This window comes from Toxorhynchites rutilus, chromosome 2, assembly GCF_029784135.1.
Source record: "Toxorhynchites rutilus septentrionalis strain SRP chromosome 2, ASM2978413v1, whole genome shotgun sequence".
NCBI lineage: Eukaryota > Metazoa > Arthropoda > Insecta > Diptera > Culicidae > Toxorhynchites > Toxorhynchites rutilus.
The window spans coordinates 281872670-281894952 of NC_073745.1; the positions used below are offsets into that span (position 1 = coordinate 281872670).

General features: G+C 42.7%; 1 protein-coding gene across 5 annotated transcripts in view; it reads left to right on the top strand.

Annotated features, from left to right (window-relative positions):
* LOC129765118 (snake venom 5'-nucleotidase) overlaps nucleotides 1-18761 on the top strand; it is a 106428-nt gene extending 87667 nt beyond the window's left edge. For 3 of the 5 annotated variants that reach the window (XM_055765002.1, XM_055765003.1, XM_055765001.1), the window contains exons 2-7: nucleotides 7958-8276; nucleotides 8343-8429; nucleotides 15889-17213; nucleotides 17275-17370; nucleotides 17431-17507; nucleotides 18087-18761. In XM_055765002.1, coding sequence (XP_055620977.1) covers nucleotides 8087-8276; nucleotides 8343-8429; nucleotides 15889-17213; nucleotides 17275-17370; nucleotides 17431-17507; nucleotides 18087-18135 — 1824 coding nt within the window. In that variant the 5' untranslated portion in view covers nucleotides 7958-8086 and the 3' untranslated portion in view covers nucleotides 18136-18761. Of the gene's footprint in view, nucleotides 1-7271; nucleotides 7448-7957; nucleotides 8277-8342; nucleotides 8430-15888; nucleotides 17214-17274; nucleotides 17371-17430; nucleotides 17508-18086 lie in introns of all 5 variants that reach the window. The other 2 variants (XM_055764999.1, XM_055765000.1) reach the window with 1 other exon arrangement.
* Nucleotides 18762-22283: the final 3522 nt, after the last annotated feature.

A 22283-nucleotide genomic window follows, 5' to 3' on the forward strand; every position in this document is an offset into this window, starting at 1 on the left:
CTTGTTGAAGAACTTCCCGACTTAGCAAAACAGCGTTTGCTGAACTTGTCAACAAGTTTCTGGAGCTGAATATTGTCCCGCATGACTGGAGACAAGTGAGAGCCCAACAAGCCAACAAGCCGGCTTGCGATCACAACTCGTATAGGCCGATTACAATGTTATCCTGTATCCGTAAATTGTTAGAGAAAATGATTCTACTTCGTTTGGACAAGTGGGTTGAAATGAACAATTTGCTGTCAAATACGCAATTTGGCTTCCGCCGGAGACGAATGATCGTCTCGCGCTGCTATCTTCTGAAATTCAAATTGCATTTGCTCGTAAAGAACAAATTGCTTCTATTTTTCTTGATATCAAAGGGGCATTTGATTCAGTTTCCATAGAAATTCTCTCAGAGAAGCTTCATAATCGTAGACTTTCGCCAATTCTGAATAATTTCATGTACAATTTACTGTCAGAAAAGCACATGACTTTCTCTCATGGCAGCTCGAAATCTTCTCGTTACAGTTTTATGGGCCTACCGCAAGGCTCCTGCCTAAGCCCCCTCTTGTACAGTTTTTACATCAATGATATGGATGATTGTCTAACTAGAGACTGCACGCTGAGACAACTTGGAGTTATGGATGGAGTTATTTCCATTACGGGTACTAATCCCGTCGTTCTGCAAGGTCGTTGCAAGATACCCTGAACAATCTGTTCACGTGGGCCCTCAAGCTGGGTATCGAATTATCTACGGAGAAAACTCATTTTTGATCTGTCCATGCGACAAAAAATCCATGGAATCCCAGATCATCTTCGATCCAATGCTATTCCGTCGATATTTTCGAAAAAATATAGCAAAGTTAGATCTGATAAAATTTTCTTTACTGACGGTTGATTCATAAACGGGTCCACTGGCTTCGGCATCTTCAATGAAAATTCCAGTGCCTCGAAAAATTATTCAAGATTACCTTCGCATGGATTCCCTCTCATTGCTCGATTCCGGGGAATGAGAAAGCGGACTCGCTAGCTAAGGTGGGCGCTTCAGAAGGCACACTTTTTGAAAGGCAAATTGCTTATAACGAATTTTTTCACATTCCTCGTCAGCACACACTCGTAAGTTGGCAGCGCATGTGGAGTGAAGATGAGTTCGGTCGTTGGTTACACACGATTATCCCTAAGGTCTCGACGAGTGCATGGTTCAAGGGGTTGAATGTAGGTCGTGATTTCATTCGCGTGATATCTCGACTTATTTCCAATCACTACAATCTAAACGCGCATCTCTATCGCATTGGGCTTGCAGCAAACAATCTTTGTGATTGTGGCGATGGCTACCACGACATCGAGCATATTGTCTGGTCGTGTATATCTCTAGAGCACTGAGAGCACAAGGCAGACAATCGGTTATCCCCGTCCGGGATATCTTAGGTAGCCGTGATCCTGATCTTCTGCTTCATCTATACCTGTTCCTCAGAAACGCCGATATCAACGTTTAATGACATTTTACTTCGTTGTGTCCCTGTTTCATATCCCACCTATCCGATCTATAAACTTTTACTTAGTCGCGGCAATACATACACACACTCTTTACAGATACACGGGCCGAAGGTTGTGCAGTCCACTGTTCATTCAACAAGAGCCAAAGGTTGTACCGCTCATGACAACTCTAAACGAGCTGATGATTGCGCCGGTTAGTGACCATTCTATCCTGGATTCCTCGAGTCGAGAAGACGCACCACGCTAGATATGGGGTACAGACTAGGGGGCGTTGCTGATTAATGGTCAGCTGCATCCCAATAGGAAGTATCCCGTGTCGGGCACACGTACAGAGCATAGGAGACAGCAACCAATATCCCACTTACGATAACTCTTGTAATACTAACCTCGAGCCGACCGCGAGTAATCGGTTACATATTACTAACATAGATAATAAGAAAAACTGTCAAAATATCTTCTTCCGGCCCCGTCAGGCTAACGCCATATGAGCCTTGATAAAAATATATATTTTGGAACTTCTCGGACTAATCGTTCATCAAACAGTCGAATGATTTTCAGCTATTTGGTAATTGTTCCGATTAATCGACTCGAGATAATTGATTCATCGCCTTATTTTTCATCAATGGTTCTCTGGCGATTATCATGGAAGAGATGGAAGGGTAAGAATCAGGATTCACTGAGGTGTGCTTGGAAAAAATCATTGCGACAGTTAGACGTTCTTGTTTGCGGAGAGGATTATGCCGAACGCGTTCATGAACTGCATGGATGGCATTGTGCAGCCGCACCGACCTCGAAAGTCTCTCTTTGGGTCTATCTTTCACATTATGGTAGCTGTTTATTTGTACCATCGTCGTGTAAGGAACACGACTCGTTCATTAATAGCAGTTTTGACTGCTCATAGATCTGTGCTTATCAGTGCTTCTTTGAAGCCGTTCGCTTATGAAAACTTTTTATTTAATGTTATAAACGTAAGGCGCACAGATCCGTTGGTTATCGGATAAAGGACGATATTTCTCGACAATTATATTAGGCTGTCAAAAAAATATATCAGGCTGACAACGACACCTCGCGGAAATACCGCAGGACTTTTTTGACAGCCTAATATAACAATGTAAGATTGTCGTATCGTATTGCTTCGACGGAAAAACTATGTGTAGAGTGTGTTGATATCGGATTCTATATGTCGCCTAACAGTCGCCTCAGTGGAATCCCGGTTTGAGGATCATGGTTAGCCCATTCATAAAACGAGGAAACACAAAAACACAGTTCATAAAAATGGAACTATGATACCTGTGTGAATCACAGGTCTTCGTGGGGTATGTTACATTGCGTCAGGACTCGCAAACACATATTGCCACTGCAATGGCTGTAACAAGGAAGCTGTCAGACCGAGCTCCAGGGTTGCTATGAAAGGGGTATTAATTAAAGGGGGGATGAACGAGTATGGCTAGACCAAGGTAAGTGAAGTGGAAGGTAAAATGTAATGTCAGAATCGCCGTTCGGACGTATCCCGTAAGTTTGAACTTATTTACATAGATGGTATCCAAACAACACTAAACATTGACTACAGTTTCGCCGGCACGGTTGATTGCCGTTATGAACTAGCACATAAAACAAAGCTGCAAATTATGCGCCAGTGGCGGTACCACGATCAAAGCATTCCCTGAATAAATCATATCACATTAGCCGAGCCAGCTGGCGGAAGCATATGCATAAAGTTTACTAGGTTACTATTTTCAACGACAACTGTTTATTTACTTCTTCAAATACTTGCTTCAAATACCTTCGACGAAATCAAATGTAACCATACCAACGTAAGTAATAACATAAACAAATCCAAACTTTTCGTCTTGCCATTCCTCATACGTCTTTTCTAAAAAGTGTAAATTACGAGCCACCTGTTAACTCTACCATCTTGGGCTAGACAGTTATAGCTGGCAATGCTATCAATAAGCATTCTGGATTCCACACATCCTCTCCCCTCTCTAAAAAAAACGAAATGTGGGGACTAAATAAAAAAAAAATTATAAAAGATTGTGTCCAAGATACGACCGCATTGTTGACGTAGAACTACGCTGTTATTCTATATAAGTCGCATGTTTATACATTCAGATATTATTCTATAATGCTTTGGCGCACCTTAACGTCTGCTTTGCCATAACGTCAGTTTAATGCATTGATGAATTCTCAATGGCACCAACGAAGCACTTATGATGACGGAAAACAAACAATGTTAACTGCTTGGAAAAAGACTGAATTGTGCCACACAACCTGTACTCTGCTGAAACACCCATCGATGCGAATTCGCTGATGAGTTTGTCAAGAGCGACCGCCTTCACCACAAGCGGGGGGAGCTTGATTTTGGTTGCTACCTGGGTAACGGCGATTTTTGACCGAGGCGCCGAAATCGCCTACTTCGCTGTTGTTCGATGCGGTGTCACACTCGCGAAGGTTCGGTTCAGTGCGAGCGCTTTTCACTGCACCAACATCGCGTGTATCATTAGATGATACTTGCCTCGAAATTATATTGCCCCTAACAATGCGTTCGTTTGTTGTGGGGCTCGAGCCTGCCTTCCTCTTCTTCTTGCTCATCACACACTACGCGAAGCGTCCAATTTATGACGCGAAAAGAAAAACACACGATACGAATAACGCGAAAAACGAACAGAAAAACCAAACGACGATATCCAAGTTGGATTACCACTGGTGGGGTCCAATCTTAGATCGAAGCGCAGCGAAAGCTAAGTGAACTGGATTGCTCAACAGTCCGATGCCGAATGAAAGTTTGCCTCAGCGAGATCCACTGTTTATACTCTAGGCAAGTATTCCCCTTCATTCTTCTACTTATCCTTTGTTCACGGAGACTTTAATTCCTACGATTTCCCCTCCGTTGGTCATCGATAAGTTGCTCGTTATTGACAGTTCAGTTCGGGAAAGAACACAAATGGACAGAACAAATGTATGGGAAAATGGGAACGCTTATAGTTTTCATGAATTTTAACCCTTTACACACCAGGGAATTGTGATGTATAGAATATCAATCAAATCTTAGGGAACTTCCGATTCGTTTGGTATGTAAATCGCCAAAATCCGTTCGCGGCAAAAATAGTTATTAACGTTAACTTTATTTCATAAAAACGTGACCTGTTTTCTGATTTGGCACCCTTAATGAAAGACGTAGTTCTACGTCAAAAAATTGACTCTCTTCAGTCATTATTCCCCAAAAAAATTATGCTGCCCTCTTATAAGGAGCATTATATTATCATCTAATTCTTCCTTCTGCTTCCCTAACATTAACGATATTCTCTCGATCTCTATCGCTGTTTCTTTTTTAGCTGACCGTTGTTTTAGAACTTCGCCATAGGTGAACTTTTTTCCGCCGGTGAAACGTGTCTTCATCACGTGACCATTCTCATCTCTCAGGATAAGCATACCATTCCGCTCTTCCATCGCGGTATATCTAAGAGGATCGAACTGCGATTCTGCTTTCTATTCCTTTCTAGTGTTGTCCCAGTTGAAGCTGTTGATACCATTGCTTTACTAACCAGTTCTATACAGTTCTCTCCCAATCCATTTTGCTGGGAATACAATAGTATTGATACCGCGCTCACGACATTACTGTATATGTTCGTCTTCACAAGGAAGGGGCAAAACGATTGTTTTTCTCACGGGAACAAAGACCTGTGGACTTTTAGATTTCCCGCTGGTTGCACAAACCGCACACGATGTCGCCCATTCCTTTGCATCGTTCGACATATTAGACCACCATACGCATTCTTGCCATATATTTATAAACATGGCCGTAGTAGGGTGACCCTCATGAGCGATGTATACCTTCTTCTGGCGTAGAGTCTGTGGTATGACTGCATGACCACTTTTGATAGAATTTTCACCGCATTTTTTCATAATCCGCTTTAGAATGAGCATGTCTTATCTCAAATTTGTGGTTGCCACGAGCCGCTTCAATCAAATCAAGCGTTGTCGTCGCGATAATATTCCTATTTAACATAGCGCGGTCGTTGTGATCCGCTTTCAATTAAACCTAGCGTGGTCGTAGCGATCCGCTCTCAATTGATACCAACGCGGTCGTCGCGATCCGCTTTCATTTGAACCTAACGCGGTCGTCTCGATCCGCTTTCAATTTATATTATTTCAATTTATATATTATAGAGTAACTTCGCCGTTTCAACGGAGTATTATTTGCATCATTTTTATCAGTACTTAGTTGAGATTTCTATGCCAAATAGCACGCCTTTGAAGCATTTTGCGTGGCATGCTCTAGAATACGCTTGACCCCAATGCAAGTCGGAGGAAATTTCTTTGGCGAAACATTCCCCCGACCAGAGAGGAAATCGAACCCGAAATACCGGCATGATGATGTGTGGCGTTAACCACTCGGCCACAGGAGCAGATCAACATCACTTCACATTTTGCCTTGATTTTATTAACCAAACGAAAAGTGAAATAAAAAAACACTCGCGCTCAACCATTTTTCGTGCTACCGACGATAATACACCAATCACAATTACTAAGCTAGGACGACAGCCATGTTTTTTCTCACTTCCACGTTTTTTTTTATTTTCGAAACTTATTAAGCTTTTTCACTTTATCACACGCTAAATAATCGGCCAAACAGTCAGTTAGCTGCGACGGAAACAAGTAACGGTACTGCAGAAAACTTCAGCTCCTGGCAGGATCGCCAATGTGTGAATCACAGGTCTTCGTGGGGTATGTTGCTTTGCCCTGGGACTCGCAAACACATCTTGCCTCTGCAATGGCTGTAACAAGGAAAGAAAGGACGATTGTCCATGTGCCGTGCTCATATGAGCTGTCAGACCGAGCTCCAGGGTTGCTATGAAAGGGGTATAAATAAAAGGGATGGACGAGTATGGCGAGACAGTTATAGCTGGCAGTGCTATCAATATGCATTCTGAAGTCCACACAATACCCACGTGAGCTTTAACTTGCACATGCCATACCAGTCGTAAAACAATCGAGGTATTGCGCGTGAAGTTTCGGTGACATCAATTGGCTGGAAGATCCTGCTATTAACCCTTTACGGTCGTATTAAATTTGGACATGAGTGTCGTACTGGTCGGAATTATTTTTACTTGAAAAAACATACATAATTTGTAAGATTATGAAAGATAAACCAGATCTATTTAATTCTTTGTGAACATCAGATATGTATCTACTTTCCTCTGTCCCTAACACAATAAAAGTTTAAAAGACATTCCGCAAATTTTGGGTTTTATCATAAACATTTGTACACTACACCTCTAGTTGAAACACCCTATATAATTAATTAAAACTAGCCAGGCTAAATTATCTGTAGTTGTTTCATAACAATTATCGAAGATGAAAGCGCTGATGTAATACAAGTTCAACCTCAGAAAATTATTGATAATATTTCCTCCCCCAGTTGAAAACACATTATGTAGAACGTATCGTAAATTAACGCTTCCAGTTCACCGACCAAACTTTCACCTATTGAAACCATACTTTCCACAATGGTGCTTTTCCATCAACACGCTGCTTCCCCCTCGCCAGAACAATTATTAAAATTATGTTTTAACATCACGTTCAAGTTTGATCGATACATTCACCATATTCACGGCTCAAATAACCATTTTCAACTCCCACCACCACAAGTGCCATCAAAACACTTTTCACCGTCAGCGTCAACCAGAAGAAGCAGAAAATAATAACTCATATATTATATATTAATTTTCTCATTACATCTCATCCGCTTCGGCAACATCGCCGTTCTTGCGTATCGCGTGCGCCCCCCCGCAAAGATCCCTGAACGCGATCCGGGAAGCGACGATTAGCTGGGCCGTGGAAGATGGCTGGCTTCGCATCCCAGGCGGCACTGCGCTCCAAATGGGGTGACATAGTCGATAGTGGCTCGACCAGCATCGAAACGTCAGAGGTGTCTCAGGGACTGAAGAATGTCGTCGGCTGGCTCAAACAGGTGTCCAATTTGCCCTTTTCTCTCCCCCAACACCTTCCTCCCGCCCCCTGGAGAATGTAATTCATTCACCGTCTACCCATCCCGTGGGGGACGGTTAATGTGTCGCTGTTCATTTATGGCGAGTGACGCCGTGCGTGTCGTATCCCATTCATGTCTGTGTGTTTATTTTTGTATGTACAATATATTTGTTACCCTTTTTATGCTTATGTCTTATTTTGTCTGAATCCTTTGAGCGTTTTAAGTTAAGTGCCTACCATTGGCTTAGTATGTTATATTTTATCACGTTTACCCTCGTAATTTTGGAAGCATTCATAAAACATCTGACAAGGGCTATACAAGCAAAATTATGGATACTTCACCTTTTCTGTCGCACCATCATACCTCAAGCACGTTCAAAATGGAAACCCTGTGTCTAACCTCTTGCTGTTGTGAACCACCCTGTCGGATGTAGAAATATTCGCTACACGTGTCCTCACAACTAATTCAACATTTTTGGAAAATCTCTTACAGGCATCGGTGGAAGTGCGCGAGGCAGGCAAACGGGCAGTAACCCAGCTCCAATCAAACACCCCAAATTTGCTGCACCTGAACCCAGGAACACTGATCAAGCAGGGCATACACGTGAATGACCGCGACAGTATGAGTTCCAGCGCCGCACAAAATAATGACAAGTTAACCATCATTCACTATAACGATGTGTACAACATTGATGCCACCTGCAAGCAGGAACCGATCGGTGGAGCGGCACGCTTCTGCACTGCGATCAAATCCTTCGGACACCTTAATCCCCTGGTGCTGTTCAGTGGCGATGCGTTCTCGCCCAGTATGCGTAAGTAGTTCTCGCCCGATGATGTATTCTTTGATTGAAACTGTTACAATTTCGATTTTATTTTAGTTAGCACTTTTACACGAGGCGAGCAAATGGTGCCGGTGCTGAACTCCGTTGGAACGCACTGCGCCGTGTTTGGGAACCACGATTTCGGTAAGCTAAACTACGTTCTGAATCCCTGGGATGAAGATTTTGATTACAAAATTGAATGTAAAGTCTAAGCAATACAGTTCATCGTCACCATGTTTATCAGCGAGTCACAGTCGTTAACTTTAACTGAGAGATATTTCTCCCTCGATGGAAAAACTCTTTTAATGTTACATGGCATAAATCATATATATGTCATACATCGTCGTGAGGTTGTAAATAGTATTTTCATCAGGGCGTTCAATTATATATATTAGGCTGTCAAAAAAGTCCTGCGGTATTTCCGCGAGGTGTCGTTGTAAGCGCGTAGTTCTAGTTGTATTCATTGTATCGAGTCATACTATAGCTTGTTGGAAAGGTATTTTATAGTCCTTGACAGTGTTTTGTTTGGTTAAGTTGTTCGTGAGTTATAGTGTCGCAAATATGGAGCAAAATAAAGAGAAAATCCGACATATTTTACAGTACTACTATGACAAAGGCAAAAATGCATCTCAAGCTGCCAATAAAATTTGTGCAGTTTATGAACCCGATACAGTTTCCGTTTCCACCGCACAACGATGGTTTCAACGTTTTCGTTCTGGTGTAGAGGTCGTCGAAGATGCGCCACGCTCCGGAAGGCCTGTCGTCGAAAATTGCGACAAAATCGCTGAATTAGCCGAGAAAGACCGGCATAGTAGCAGCCGTAGCATCGGCCAAGAACTGGGGATAAGTCATCAAACCGTTATTAACCATTTGAAGAAGCTTGGATTCACAAAGAAGCTCGATGTATGGGTGCCACACACGTTGACGCAAAAAAAACATCTTTGACCGTATCGACGCATGTGAATCGCTGCTGAATCGCAAAAAAATCGACCCGTTTCTGAAGCGGATGGTGACTGGCGATGAAAAGTGGGTCACTTACGACAACATGAAGCGCAAATGGTCGTGGTCGAAGCCCGCTGAAGCGGCTCAGACGGTAGCCAAGCCCTCATTAACGGCCAGGAAGGTTCTGCTGTGTGTTTGGTGGGATTGTCAAGGAATCATCTATTATGAGCTGCTTCCCTATGGCCAAACGCTCAATTCGGACCTGTACTGCCAACAACTGAACCGCTTGAAGGTAGCACTCATGAAGAAGAGGCCATCTTTGATAAACAGAGGCCGCATTGTCTTCTTTCAGGACAACGCCAGGCCACACACTTCTTTGGTGACGCGCCAGAAGCTCCGGGAGCTCGGATGGGAGGTTCTTTTGCATCCGCCGTATTGTCCGGACCTTGCACCAAGTGACTACCACCTGTTTTTGTCCATGGCGAACGAGCTAGGTAGTCAGAGGCCTGTGAAAATTGGCAATCCGAGTTTTTTGCCAATAAGGAAGCGAGCTTCTATAACAGGGGTATTATGAAGTTGGCATCTCGTTGGGAACAAGTCATCGAACAAAACGGCGCATATTTGACTTAAAACAAATTATTGTAACTAATTTTATGAACAAATGAAAATTTAAAAAAAAATACCGCAGGACTTTTTTGACAGCCTATTATTTTTTTGGCATAATTAAGCTTCCCCTATTTTCGAATAAAATGCATTATTCAAAATTTAAACATTCAAAATATGCTTAAAAGTATGGTCACATGGTTTCGAAAGTCTTCGTCTTTTGAAGCTATCGACGAATTAACCCATTTGTTGATGTATTTACATGAGCGGAACTGCTGATCAGCCAGACCATCATATCTGGGGATTGTGACGGGTAGTGTTGCCGAGATTCCTCGTCGTTGCGTTTGTGAACCACCATTCCGAACCCTCACGAGCGGGTAGGCGATGCCAAACTAGAATTATCCATTTCCATAGTGTAACGCGATTTATTATTTTTCACTACTCAGCATTAGAAAAGCTATTCAACGAATCTTCCGTTAGCAAGAGCAGCCAAAAATCTCATAAACTGCAGCTCAACCTACAACTTCTCGAGGTAACGAAATCTGGAGAAGAAGAGAAGCGGATTGAAGAGGAGGAAGAGTACCTGTGGCGAAGATACCAGTTGTTAATGCAGGCTGAAGATGGAAAAGATTCTTCGAGCAGCGTGAACGTAAGCGTAAACGTGAACAGATGGAGAAATGGCTCACCAAGAATGCTCAAGTGGAGGTAAATGGGAACTAGAAGCAGTTTGCCATTGACTGTAAACCTAAACCCTTCTATTTATCTGGGCACTGCACCGGTTTACTCGTATTCAGGAACGAACACGATAACATCCTGTGCACCTAAGATGCTTCCGGCAATCCCGTACGAATCGAGTAGTATCTACAGAAATCCACAACAGCATTTGGCTCAAAGCCCAACGGCACTCAGCATAATGAAAGGTTTAGCGAAACGGCTGGCTAAAGATTCTGAACTACGTAGAAGAGTAAACGGGCAAATGGAGAGGTACTAACAGAAGCATTATATCTGTAAGGTATCCCCGGAAGATTTGAAGAAGATAAATACGCAGCGGATGCGGCACCTCCCGTGAGGAGTGGTAAAAATCTCAAGAAACACAACAAAATTCGGATGGTGTGGGATGCTGCGGCGAAGGCAGGTGGTGTCTCATTCAACTTAAGGGCCTGTCTCTCGTAGAAGTTTTGCCACGTTTCAGGGAAGGCAAGATTGCGGTATGTTCCGACGTCTGCGAGATGTTCCTGAGGATTCTTATTCGGGAGATAGACAAATGGTCGCACCAGCTCGGAGGATGACATTCAAGTCAACGTCATAAATTGCGCGATGTTCGAGGCGACCAGATCGCCATGCACGGCACAATTTGTAAAGAACAAAAATGCTTATGATTACGTGAAATTGTTTCCCAGAGCAGAAGAGGCATTAGTTAACAATCATAATGTTGATGATTATCTCGATAGCGTCAACTCGGTCGAAGAATCTGTACAACATGTCCAACAAGTACGGTTAATCCACGCAGCAGCAGGATTCGAATTTAGTAAAATTCTTTCCAACTCGCAAGAGGGGGTCGACCTTCTAGGTGAAACCGAATCATTAAGCAACAAGTCCATAAACCTAGAGAAAGATTTTATCTACAAGCGCGTTTCAGGTGTGATGTGGGTTCCTACAGCAGATCACTTTACTTTCGATCAAACAGAATTGGAAGGCGTTTCAAGTCCTAGGAACCGTAATGAAGCTGTACGATCCACTGGAATTTGTGGCACATCTGCAACATGGATTAAGCAAGGACGATTTCGCGAAAGCAGAACAGATACTTTGGCATGACGGCATTTGCGTTGACAGAAGCAGTTCATTGTACTCGCTGTTTCCTTTTATGGATGAATCCGGAGTTATTCGAGTTCGAACCCAGATGGTAAACGCACCAAACATTTCATATGCAACGAAATATCCGGTCGTGATGCCTAGGGATCATCATATTAACCTTCTTTTGGTACATTTCTTCATCATCGGTTTCTACACGCCAATGGAGGAACAGTCTGTAACGAACTGCAGCAGCAATTTTACATACCCAAGCTTTTAGTGCTGGCACGGAAAGTAGGCCAAAAGAGTCAACACTGCAAAATAAAGAAGGCAGTCCCCAAGGCACCGCAAATGGGACCACTGCCCAGGGTACGCCTAACACCCTTTATCCGACCGTTGACATATGTCGGCGTAGATTACATGGGGCCATTCAGTGTAGTGAAGAGGTGGATCTGTCCGTTCACCTGTCTTACTGTACCGGCTGTACATCTCGAGTTAGTCCACAGTCTGTCATCGACTGCCTGCGTGATGGCATTCAGCCAAAAGAGGCGCGCCAATGAAGATATTTTCGGACAAGGGTACGAATTTCGTGGGAGCCAAGTGGTTCGAAGCATCTAAGCCGCTGGAACCTGGAGATCTGATGACAATAATCGATGAGCAAGCAAGGAATCGTTGGGAACGAGGGCGAATATTGAAGTCCTTTCCGGATACATCTGGGCAAGTGGTGCATGCTATTGTGCAGACTGCCAGGGGAGTGTTCGCAAAAATTGTGCTTTCCATTCAGTCCGCATTAAGAGCATTTACACAATATCAGTGTGAGTCCCCGCTCCCAAAGATATATATTGTATAAAAAGAAAAGAAATTCAACAAAAGAAGTTTCCACCTTTGACTTGGCTAGTTCCCATGTTGAAACTAACGAAAATTGGGAGCATCCCCATTTTTCCATACATCTGTTCTACCCATTTGCAGACAACATTCTTTTCAGAAGCTAAGAGGCTTGCAGAAGATTTGCAAGATACATAGGAAGACTGGAAGAATGGAAACAAAACAAATAGCAGTGCAATTTGATTCGATGGGTGCACCGAGACGATTTTCGTGCCGTCTGGCAATATTTTTTTTCACAAAAGCCATTGGTGTAATTTTGATTATTGGCGTTACAGAAACCTAATCTTCAAGAACTATTTTTTTTTCCATTCTTCCGTTTTCCAGAAAATGACAAAAAATCAAAAAAAGGCCAAACCTGCAACTTGTAACGAGGTTCAATTCAATGGTTTTTTCCTACATCACAATGTGTAATCTGTTATCAAAGTACAGTGGAACCTCGATTATTTGCGACAGTGAGTTCCATTATAAATCTATAGATCTTCCTGGAATTTGTAAGTGAGTGAGGTTCATGGTCTTTTTTGACGTAGAACAACGTCTTTCATTAAGGGTGCCAAATCAGAAAACAGGTCACGTTTTTATGAAATAAAGTTAACGTTAATAACTATTTTTGCCGCGAACGGATTTTGGCGATTTACATACTAAACGAATCGGAAATTCCCTAAGATTTGTTCGATATGCTATACATTCGAATCCCCTAGTTTTTAAATGGTTAAAATTCATGAAAACTTTAAGCGTTTCCATTTTCCCATACATTTGTTCTGTCCATTTGTGTGCTTTCCCGAACAGAGTTGTCAATAACGAGCAACGAAAGGGAAATCCTAGGATTTAAAATCTCCGTGAACAAAGGAAAAGAAGAAGAATGAAGGGGAACACTTGCCTAGAGTATAAACAGTGGATATCGCTGAGGCAAACTTTTATTCGGCATCGGACTGTTGAGCGATCCAGATCAATTTGCTTTCGCTGCGCTTCGATCTAAGATTGGACCCCACCAGTGGTAATCCAACTTGGATATTGTCGTGTGTTTTTTTCAGTTCGTTTTTCGCGTTATTCGTAACGTGTGTTTTTCTTTCCGCGTCATAAATTAGACGCTTCGCGTAATGTGTGATGTGCAAGAAGAAGAGGGAGGCAGGCTCGAGCCCTGCAAAAAACGAACGCATTGCCAGGGGCAATAAAATTTCGAGGTAAGCATCATCTAATGATGCACGCAGGGGTACGACTAAAACGTCAAATCCCTCATATTGCCAGTGTACCCAATATTGCTGCGGCTCACTGACATTTTGGTTCTATCAATTACTGTTGTTTACAACTCGGTCCGGTTATATAGTCGAATAGTGGCTAACTTTAAACTCCATGTTAAATGTGAACACCTCCATGTGAAACCGAAATATGAAAATCGCTCATGCAGTTAGAATAAAGCAGCGCATTTTTCGATTTCAATCCTCGTAAATGATATGTTGATAAACAAATGACGCCATATTGATTTTGATTTTGGGTAGCCTATATTCAATTGATGTCTAACCCCTGGATGCACGCGATGTTGGTGCAGTGAAAAGTGCTCGCACTGAACCTAAGACCACTGAACCGAGCCTTCGCGAGTGTGACACTGCATCGAACAACAGCGAAGTAGGCGACTTCGACGCGTCGGTCGAAAATGTAAACGCCGTTACCCTGGCAGCAACCAAAATCAAGGTCCCCCCGCTGGTGGTGAAGGCGGTCGCTCTTGACAAACTCATCAACGAATTCGGATCGATGGGTGTTACAGCAGAGTACAAGCTGTGTGGCATAATTCAGTCTTTTTCCAAGCAGGGCTTCGTTGGTGCCTTTGACATTGCATCAATGCATTAAACTGACGTTATGGCGAAGCAGGCGTTAGGTACAACCTTAAAAAATTATTTGTGGAATACCAGGCATCTTGAATGTCGTACTGGAATGTAATAAGTTATTTGGGTTCGCGGGCCAGTCGCAAAACTGCCTCCAACTAGGATTGCATATGCGTTAATTTTGATAATAATGAAGCAATGCTACTGTTTTCGAGGTTGTTGATATTAACAAAAAGAGTGTAGTTTGCTTGTTTAGTCACCAAGAAGGAAGTAATTGTCGTTCTGGATTTTGTATGTGATTAGGTTTGGCTTGCCAGTAGCAAAATGCAACTTTTTTCGAGGCCAGTAATATTAACAGAAGCGTTTCTTTTGAGAATAGCGCAAAATGATGAGAAGTGTTTATATTCCTAGTAGTTTCAAGCCACCAATGTATGGCTCTGTATACATGTTATGGCGAGCGCTTGTTTGGCGCTTGGTTTATGTTATACAAACGATGCCTAGAGGTGCGATTCCACTGAGGCAATACTAAATAACATGTAGCATGATATTTGATACTTGCAAGTGTTGTCATTGTTGTTGTTTCCATGCGATGCCAAAGATATATTGATGTAGTTATGTGGAATAATGGTGCTGGTGCAACATGTATATAATCGACTGCAGCCGAGTCTATGTCAATTGCGAAAAAGGCCACAGGAATAGCGTTCGAGGTAAATTTTCAATGCATTGACATGAAATAAATTGCGACATAAGATCAGCTAGTTTATTGTTCTGCGAGGGCAAGAATGAATCATTAATCAATTATCGTCAACTGATGCTACAAGGACAAAAATATTTCAGAGATTAGTCTACTATGCAGTTGTTTCTAAAATTCCACAGCATTTTAGAATAATATCCGAATGTATAAACGAGCGACTTATAAAAAACAACAGCGTAGTCCTATGTCAACAATGCGGTCGTATCTTGGACACAACCTCCTATAATTTTCTTTTTTTGTCATGGCTTTTATATTATTGGGCCACCGGTGTACACGACCACATAGATGGATAGTTTAATGATTTCTGTGTTGATAAATCATAGTTTTGATGCTCAAACTTATTTTTTTCGTGTTTGCACCTCATTCTAAGTCCTTTATTGCGTTATCCGCGTTGAGCTTGCCCGACTATTCCGCGGATATTCGGGATTCTCCTGTAATATTGTAGAAATGTTTACATATTTTTAAATTTTGTAGGGTTTTGTTTTTTGTTATGTACTTACCGCACATAGTTGCTTTGAACCGATTTTTATGCCCAATAAAGTGATACAAATTTAATCGAAATTGATAGTAGGTGATAGCTAATAGACTATGCTATCATTTGATGACAAATTCTTACAATATGGTTGCTTTCCAAAGCCATGAAAAATTATCGAAGTTGTTGTTCGGTTTTTCGAACGTTTGGCATAAAACGGGTTAGACCAGACATTTTTGTGTTATCTTAAAATAATTTTTATTCTGTTTTAGTTTTATTCTGGATATACAGGCACGATGTCCGATTGATCCTTGAAAAATAATTATTTGCTTCCAGATCACGGCCTGGACGTGCTCGCCGAGTGGGTCGAGAAGACCACCTTCCCTTGGCTCATGTCGAACGTAGTGGACAATGAAACCGGTAGACCGCTTGGAGGCGGTAAAATTACACACATTCTGCACCACAACGACATCAAAGTGGGTCTGATTGGCCTGGTGGAGAAAGAGTGGCTCGATACACTGCCAACAATAGATCCCAATGAGGTTACCTATATTGATTTCATCAAGGCTGGAAACCAGCTGGCGGACGAACTGCACAATCAAGGGTGTGATGTGATCATTGCACTGACCCACATGAGAACACCGAACGACATTGAACTGGCCAAGCACAGTGGACACATCGATCTGATCCTTGGTGGGCATGATCATGTGTTTGAGATTTTGAACATCAATGATACACACGTGATCAAGTCGGGTACAGATTTCCGACAATTTTCCCGTATCGGTATCAACACTGACCGGAATGAGCACGGAAAAATCAGTGTCTCGGTAGAGAAAATAGACGTTAGCTCAACAAAATACAACGAAGATCCGACGCTGAAGGAGGAGCTGAAAAAATACTCAGAAACTATTGAGTCCAAGATGGATGAAGTGTTGGGAACGTTTTCGGTTGAACTGGAGGGAAGATTTGCGGTGATACGTACGTCAGAGACGAATTTGGGCAATTGGATTTGTGACGTCGCGTTGGCGGCTACCGGAGCGGATGCAGTTATGATCAATTCCGGAACATTCCGGTCCGATCAAGTCCACCAGGCAGGACCGTTCACGATGCGTGATTTGGTTAATATTATACCGATGCAGGATCCATTGATCGTGCTCGAAGTAACAGGCAAAGTACTACACGAGGCTCTGGAAAATTCTGTATCGACCTATCCGAAACTGGAGGGTCGATTTCCACAGATAGCGGGAATGTCTTTTGCATTTGATCCGACGCAACCGCCGGGGCGAAGGGTCGAACCCAGGCTTGTTCGTATCGGTGACGAATGGCTCAAGATGGATCAAACGTACACCCTATGCGTGAAGAGTTACATCTACGGAGGTTGTGATGGTTACACAATGTTCAAAGGCTGCAAAGTGTTGATGGATGATGATGCCGCGCCAGAGCTTGGTCTAGCGATTCAGAATCACTTCAAGGCGATCGATGTGCGAATGGGCAAGACGCATCACACAAAACACCGACAATCACTGGTTACTCTGTCGCGACGGCACAGCATGATTCAGATGCTTGAAAATCTAGAGCTTGACGGTCCGACGCCCATCCGAAGGAAGCTATCGATAACGTATCCACGGCATGCAAGCATGGAGCATGTGAATCGAGGAAAGGTATATGGCCTAGCTTAACTCGCTTAGAACATATTGTAATATTTTTTTTTTGGTTTTCCAGCTTCTGAGGAGAGCATCTCTAGATGATCTGGAGCAGAATAGCTGTCAGTTAGCACCCGCTGTTCAACACCGAATAATCGTTGTTCAGAATGAAGATGTATATTGCTTATGATAACATATTCGTTGTATGGTTGAATAAATTTGATTCAATTTTCAGCACATGCATGAAATGATTTTGCGACGAGAAACGATGGAAAAGAACTCCGTTATCAAGGAAACGGACGAATTGACTCCGTAAGTTGTTGGAAGACGGTGTTGGATACTAATCTGCCTCATCGTGGAAACGTGATCTGATTGAATTCACACGTTCGCTCACGCCTGTGCTATTTATTACTCTTATTATCATCACTGTTACTATCGTTACAAGCCGTTACAACACATTATAATCATCAAGAGCAGCAGCTTGTTTATGTGATATATTTATTCAATGATTCTGTTTTCAGTTTTGATTATTTTCGTCTGAGACTTGTAATGTATTAGCACCTCTCTCAAGTATCTCTGTACATTTACAATCTCTTCATTGCACGATTCAGATAAAAAACACAAATGCTTAAATGTTTAAAACACCTTATTTCTACTTCTAAATACATACTAACCGTAAGCTTCCAGTGCGCGCAAAATCACCACAGAATGAGGCGTGTTTAGGGATAAACTGAAGCAACAAAAAACTAGCAAATTTATGTCTGCTGAGCCAGTAATGAGTCCGCCCCTTAGTTTAAAAAAGTGAATGCAAACTAACCCGTTGACGACACACATCCCCGGAAATCGACTCAAGTTAACAAGGTGTCACTTTAATTTCCCCCCACAAAACAGTGTTAGCATGAATGGATTCTACCAGTACAACGGAACCGCAGAAACTTGAGTTGTAATTGCCTTCTGGAAACCTTCGTCCCAAAGACAATAGCCCCCGGTGTTGTTCACTAATGCTGCACAAAAACTACTTTTAACAATTAAGGATTAATTTTTCGCATGTAAGTGCCTAAAAATCCCAATCAATTTTCACTTAGTTTCCAAATGACAGAAAGAATAGGAAATACAAACTCATTTTATAAAATCGAAGTGTATTATAAATGAAACTGTGACAGTTTTATTGTCACAGTTTTTCGTCCGTATTCCTTGTTTGTATGAAAAAGTGTAAAAATGTTACGTTCTATTGTTACTGCCTTTCGTTTTGTGATTTTATTCCTACTGTTAAAGTCTACTCCCAAAGTAAACCCGGATATAACTGTTGTGAAATTGTACCTTTTGCTGTAATGAACCCATACATAAGCGCTTATGAAAGAGATATTCAACTCTAACTGTTAGCAGATTAGATAAAGTCGACAGGCACCCCTAGATATGTGTATTCAAAGTAAAGGAAAAGTAATGACTTCGTCGTTGTTAGTTACTGATTGTATAGATTTATGAAATATTACGAAGCCACAGTGTAGAAGAAGAAAACAGTGAGAAAACACTACAACAATTAATAAAACAGCAAAGACAGACTAATTAGGAATTTATGCTGCATTGCAGGATTCTCAAAACTGTCCGAAAAAGGCCTTGGCTATGTTCGCGTTTTTTCTCGGTTGACTAGAAATCTCTCTCTTGAATTCCAATAGAATGAGAAGGAATAATTTTCATATACCTCAGCAAACATTCGATCGTATGAAATACCAAAATTGGAGACGATATACATTAGGGTGCCAATGAAAATGGTCATCTCTAATTTCAAAATGTAACCTCATAAAAAATGTTCACCACCTCGAAAAAACACCCTATGCCAAATATTAGCTCAATCGGACTTAAAAATCAATCGGACGAAAAATCATCCAAGGGAAATAAATCGGGGGTTTCGAAAAATTCTGTTTGATGCCAAATGTCCTTAAATTGCATGAAACGTCGATGTTGCCGCACCCACTGTGCCGTTACCACCGGTTACCAAGTGAGTCCCGATTACGCCCTTCACAAATGAAAGTGTAATGTTTTCCAGGAGAAACGTCAGATGAAAATTAAGTATGAAGAGAATGAAAACAAACAATAGATTGATAGAGCGAATTGAAGTAATAGAAAATTGAAATTAAAAGGAAAGCCATAGTTTGAAGAAAGTAGAAAGTTTATGAAAGTTATTGAATCAAAGAGTTGAAGCAGATAACGAGAAAATAAGTAGAAACCGGAGGAATTGAGGAAAGAGACAGAAGAAAATCAAATGTAAGAGTTATTAATATATGAAGAATTGTTTATTAATCTAAAAATTAATAAATTCCAGCTTAAAGCTGTGTTACTATATACGTAGCTAAAAAGAGGTTTCACTCTCATCGTTCTCCTGAAATTCGTCTGGCAACAATCTTTAAGATTTGTCTTTCGAGTAGAAAGAGATTTACGGTTGGATACGTTGCGTGGTTGGAGTACCGTATAGATGGAAAGCCACTGCCTGATGTGTGACCGGCCAGATAATGCCGACAATCTGGTGCAGTGCGACAAATGCGACGGATATGTGCACTTTTCCTGTGCTGATGTGGGTGAATCGATTGCCGATGCAGATCGGAGTTTTACCTGCAAGAAATGCGTCGAAAGCGAAGAGGCTGTCACTATATCGTCACAACACACCAGCAAACGCTCCCACGCATCGTCGAGAAGTAGCATCAGTGCAAGGCGGACGAGCTTGCGGTTACAGCAGATAGAAACGGATCGTCAAAACCGCCTGAAGGAGTTAGATGATGCGGAGAAGTACCAGAGAATGCGTCGTCAAGTGGAAGCTGATTTTGATAAGCAGCGTTTCCAGGTGCTCGATGCACAACTGGAAGAGGTCGAACAGCGCAGCACGAGGAGCAGAGTAAGCTCCAGAGTCATCCGCGAGAACACCAGTAAGTGGGTTGGAGCAGCAAGTCAGACTGAGGGTCAAGTAGTCACCACGTCAACCACCGCTGTTACCACCGCCACATGCACCGCTACCATATCGCAGAGCCAGCCTGGAAGTTCACCTCAACCTGTTGACATGGGAACTCATCGTATCGAGGGTTCAGCATTGCAGCGAACGGGACTCGCCGCCGAATCTAATGACACACAAATGCCGTCGCAAGTGTCATCAAGCAACGTTACAAGACCGCAGGAAGGAGGTGTTCCAGTTACCACCAGATCCCAGTTGGATGTTTCGATTCCGGCAGCTGTCACAGCAATAGTTAGCGTAACTGATGACAATCGCGTCGAATTAATAAATCCAACGCATGTCAACCCTGTTGTTAACCAGGTGAGAAAAGGTGGTAGGAAAACTAAGGTAGATGAAATATTCAACACTAGCACTCCGAAACAATCACATGTAGTAACGAACGAAAATGTAAATCAAACCAGCCAGTTAGTAGTTACGAGTAGCAAAAATGATTACATTGAGTCAGCATGTTTGTACACTACTAGTCGAAGTCAATTTCCACAAACTGTTCACTCAAATACAAAGCCTGCAGAAGGTGCTCATGTTACCGCGTCCCTTGGGTCAGTGCTTAAACCACCGTCGGGGCACGGGCAAGGTATCGATCTCCATCCGTCATTGTTTCCTCCACCATCGGGGCGCATACAGTTCGATGTATCGAATTCGTTGAAACCTCCACCACCGTCAGGGCAAAAGCAAAATGTCGTATCAAATCCACTATCGGCGATGCAACAGATGAGCCTTGATCCACTTACCCAATGGGATCGGCCAGTGCTTCAGCAACCTGGATATGTAAGTTACCAGGGAATGTTGTCCAGATCAGCCAAAGTGGGTTGTACAATACCGAACGTACAATCGTCGTCAGTGGAACAAATGCAGCAACAATGTTCTGGGTTGAGTTCTTCGGTGCTTTTGCCATCTTAGGGGAATCAGCATTTGCAGTTGCCAACGTCGTCGTTGCCTTTAGCACAGCCGGGGCATCAGCAATTTCAAGTACCAACGTCTTCGATGTTTCTGCCTCCGCCGGAGCATCAGCAGTATCGAATACCGAATTCGATGGTGTCAGAGCCACCGTTGGGACCTGCACGTTCGTTTCCACCAGGAAACCAGAATCTTCGGTCAGTACCAATGCAGCCGAATGCTCATGATTTTTCCCGTCCACGTCCTGCAGGACCTACCGCCGAACAACTGGCCGCTCGCCAAGTCATCCCAAGAGAGTTACCCGTGTTCTCTGGGGATCCCCAGGATTGGCCACTTTTCTTTAGTTCCTTTCGTAATTCCACTGAAGCCTGCGGATACAATGACGCCGAAAACCTGGCACGACTACAACGATGCCTTCGAGGACACGCTTTGGACAGTGTTCGCAGTCGATTGCTGATTCCTGAGTCAGTTCCTCACGTTATGGTCACGCTTCAACGACTCTATGGAAGACCAGAAATTTTAATTATGTCACTCCTGAAAAGAATGCGCGAAATTTCCTCCCCCAGAGGAGATGATCTCAAAACGTTGATCAAGTACGGCATGGGAGTGGAGAATCTAGTTGATCATATGATTTTGGCGGACCAACAACAGCACATTAGTAATCCTATGCTATTGCAAGAGTTGGTAGATAGGCTTCCGTCGAATCTGAAGTTGCAGTGGGCATCATACAAACGAAACTACTATGTTGTTAATTTAGCGACTTTCAACGATTTTATGAAGGAACTTGTCATGATGGCAAGTGAAGTAACACTTCAAGTAGATCCGGGAATGCAGATTCCGGGAAAATACGAGAAATGTAAGCGGGAGAACACCGCAAAGGAGAAGCTTTTCGTGCACCAACAAGCACCAATGGTGCCTAGACCGTCCGGGAGCAACACTGCTCTGAGAGAAGTAGCTAGTCCTGAGAGCAAGCCCTGTTTACACTGTGACAAATCAGACCATCGTATCGCGGAATGTCCAGAGTTTAAGAAGCTGAGTTTGGATGATCGATGGAAAGCGATGCGACAAAAGGGATTATGTCGACTTTGTTTGATACCTCACCGATCCTGGCCGTGTCGCTCCAAGCGAGAGTGCGGAATAGGAGACTGTCGCATGCGTCATTTCCCTTTGCTGCACACGAAGAAATC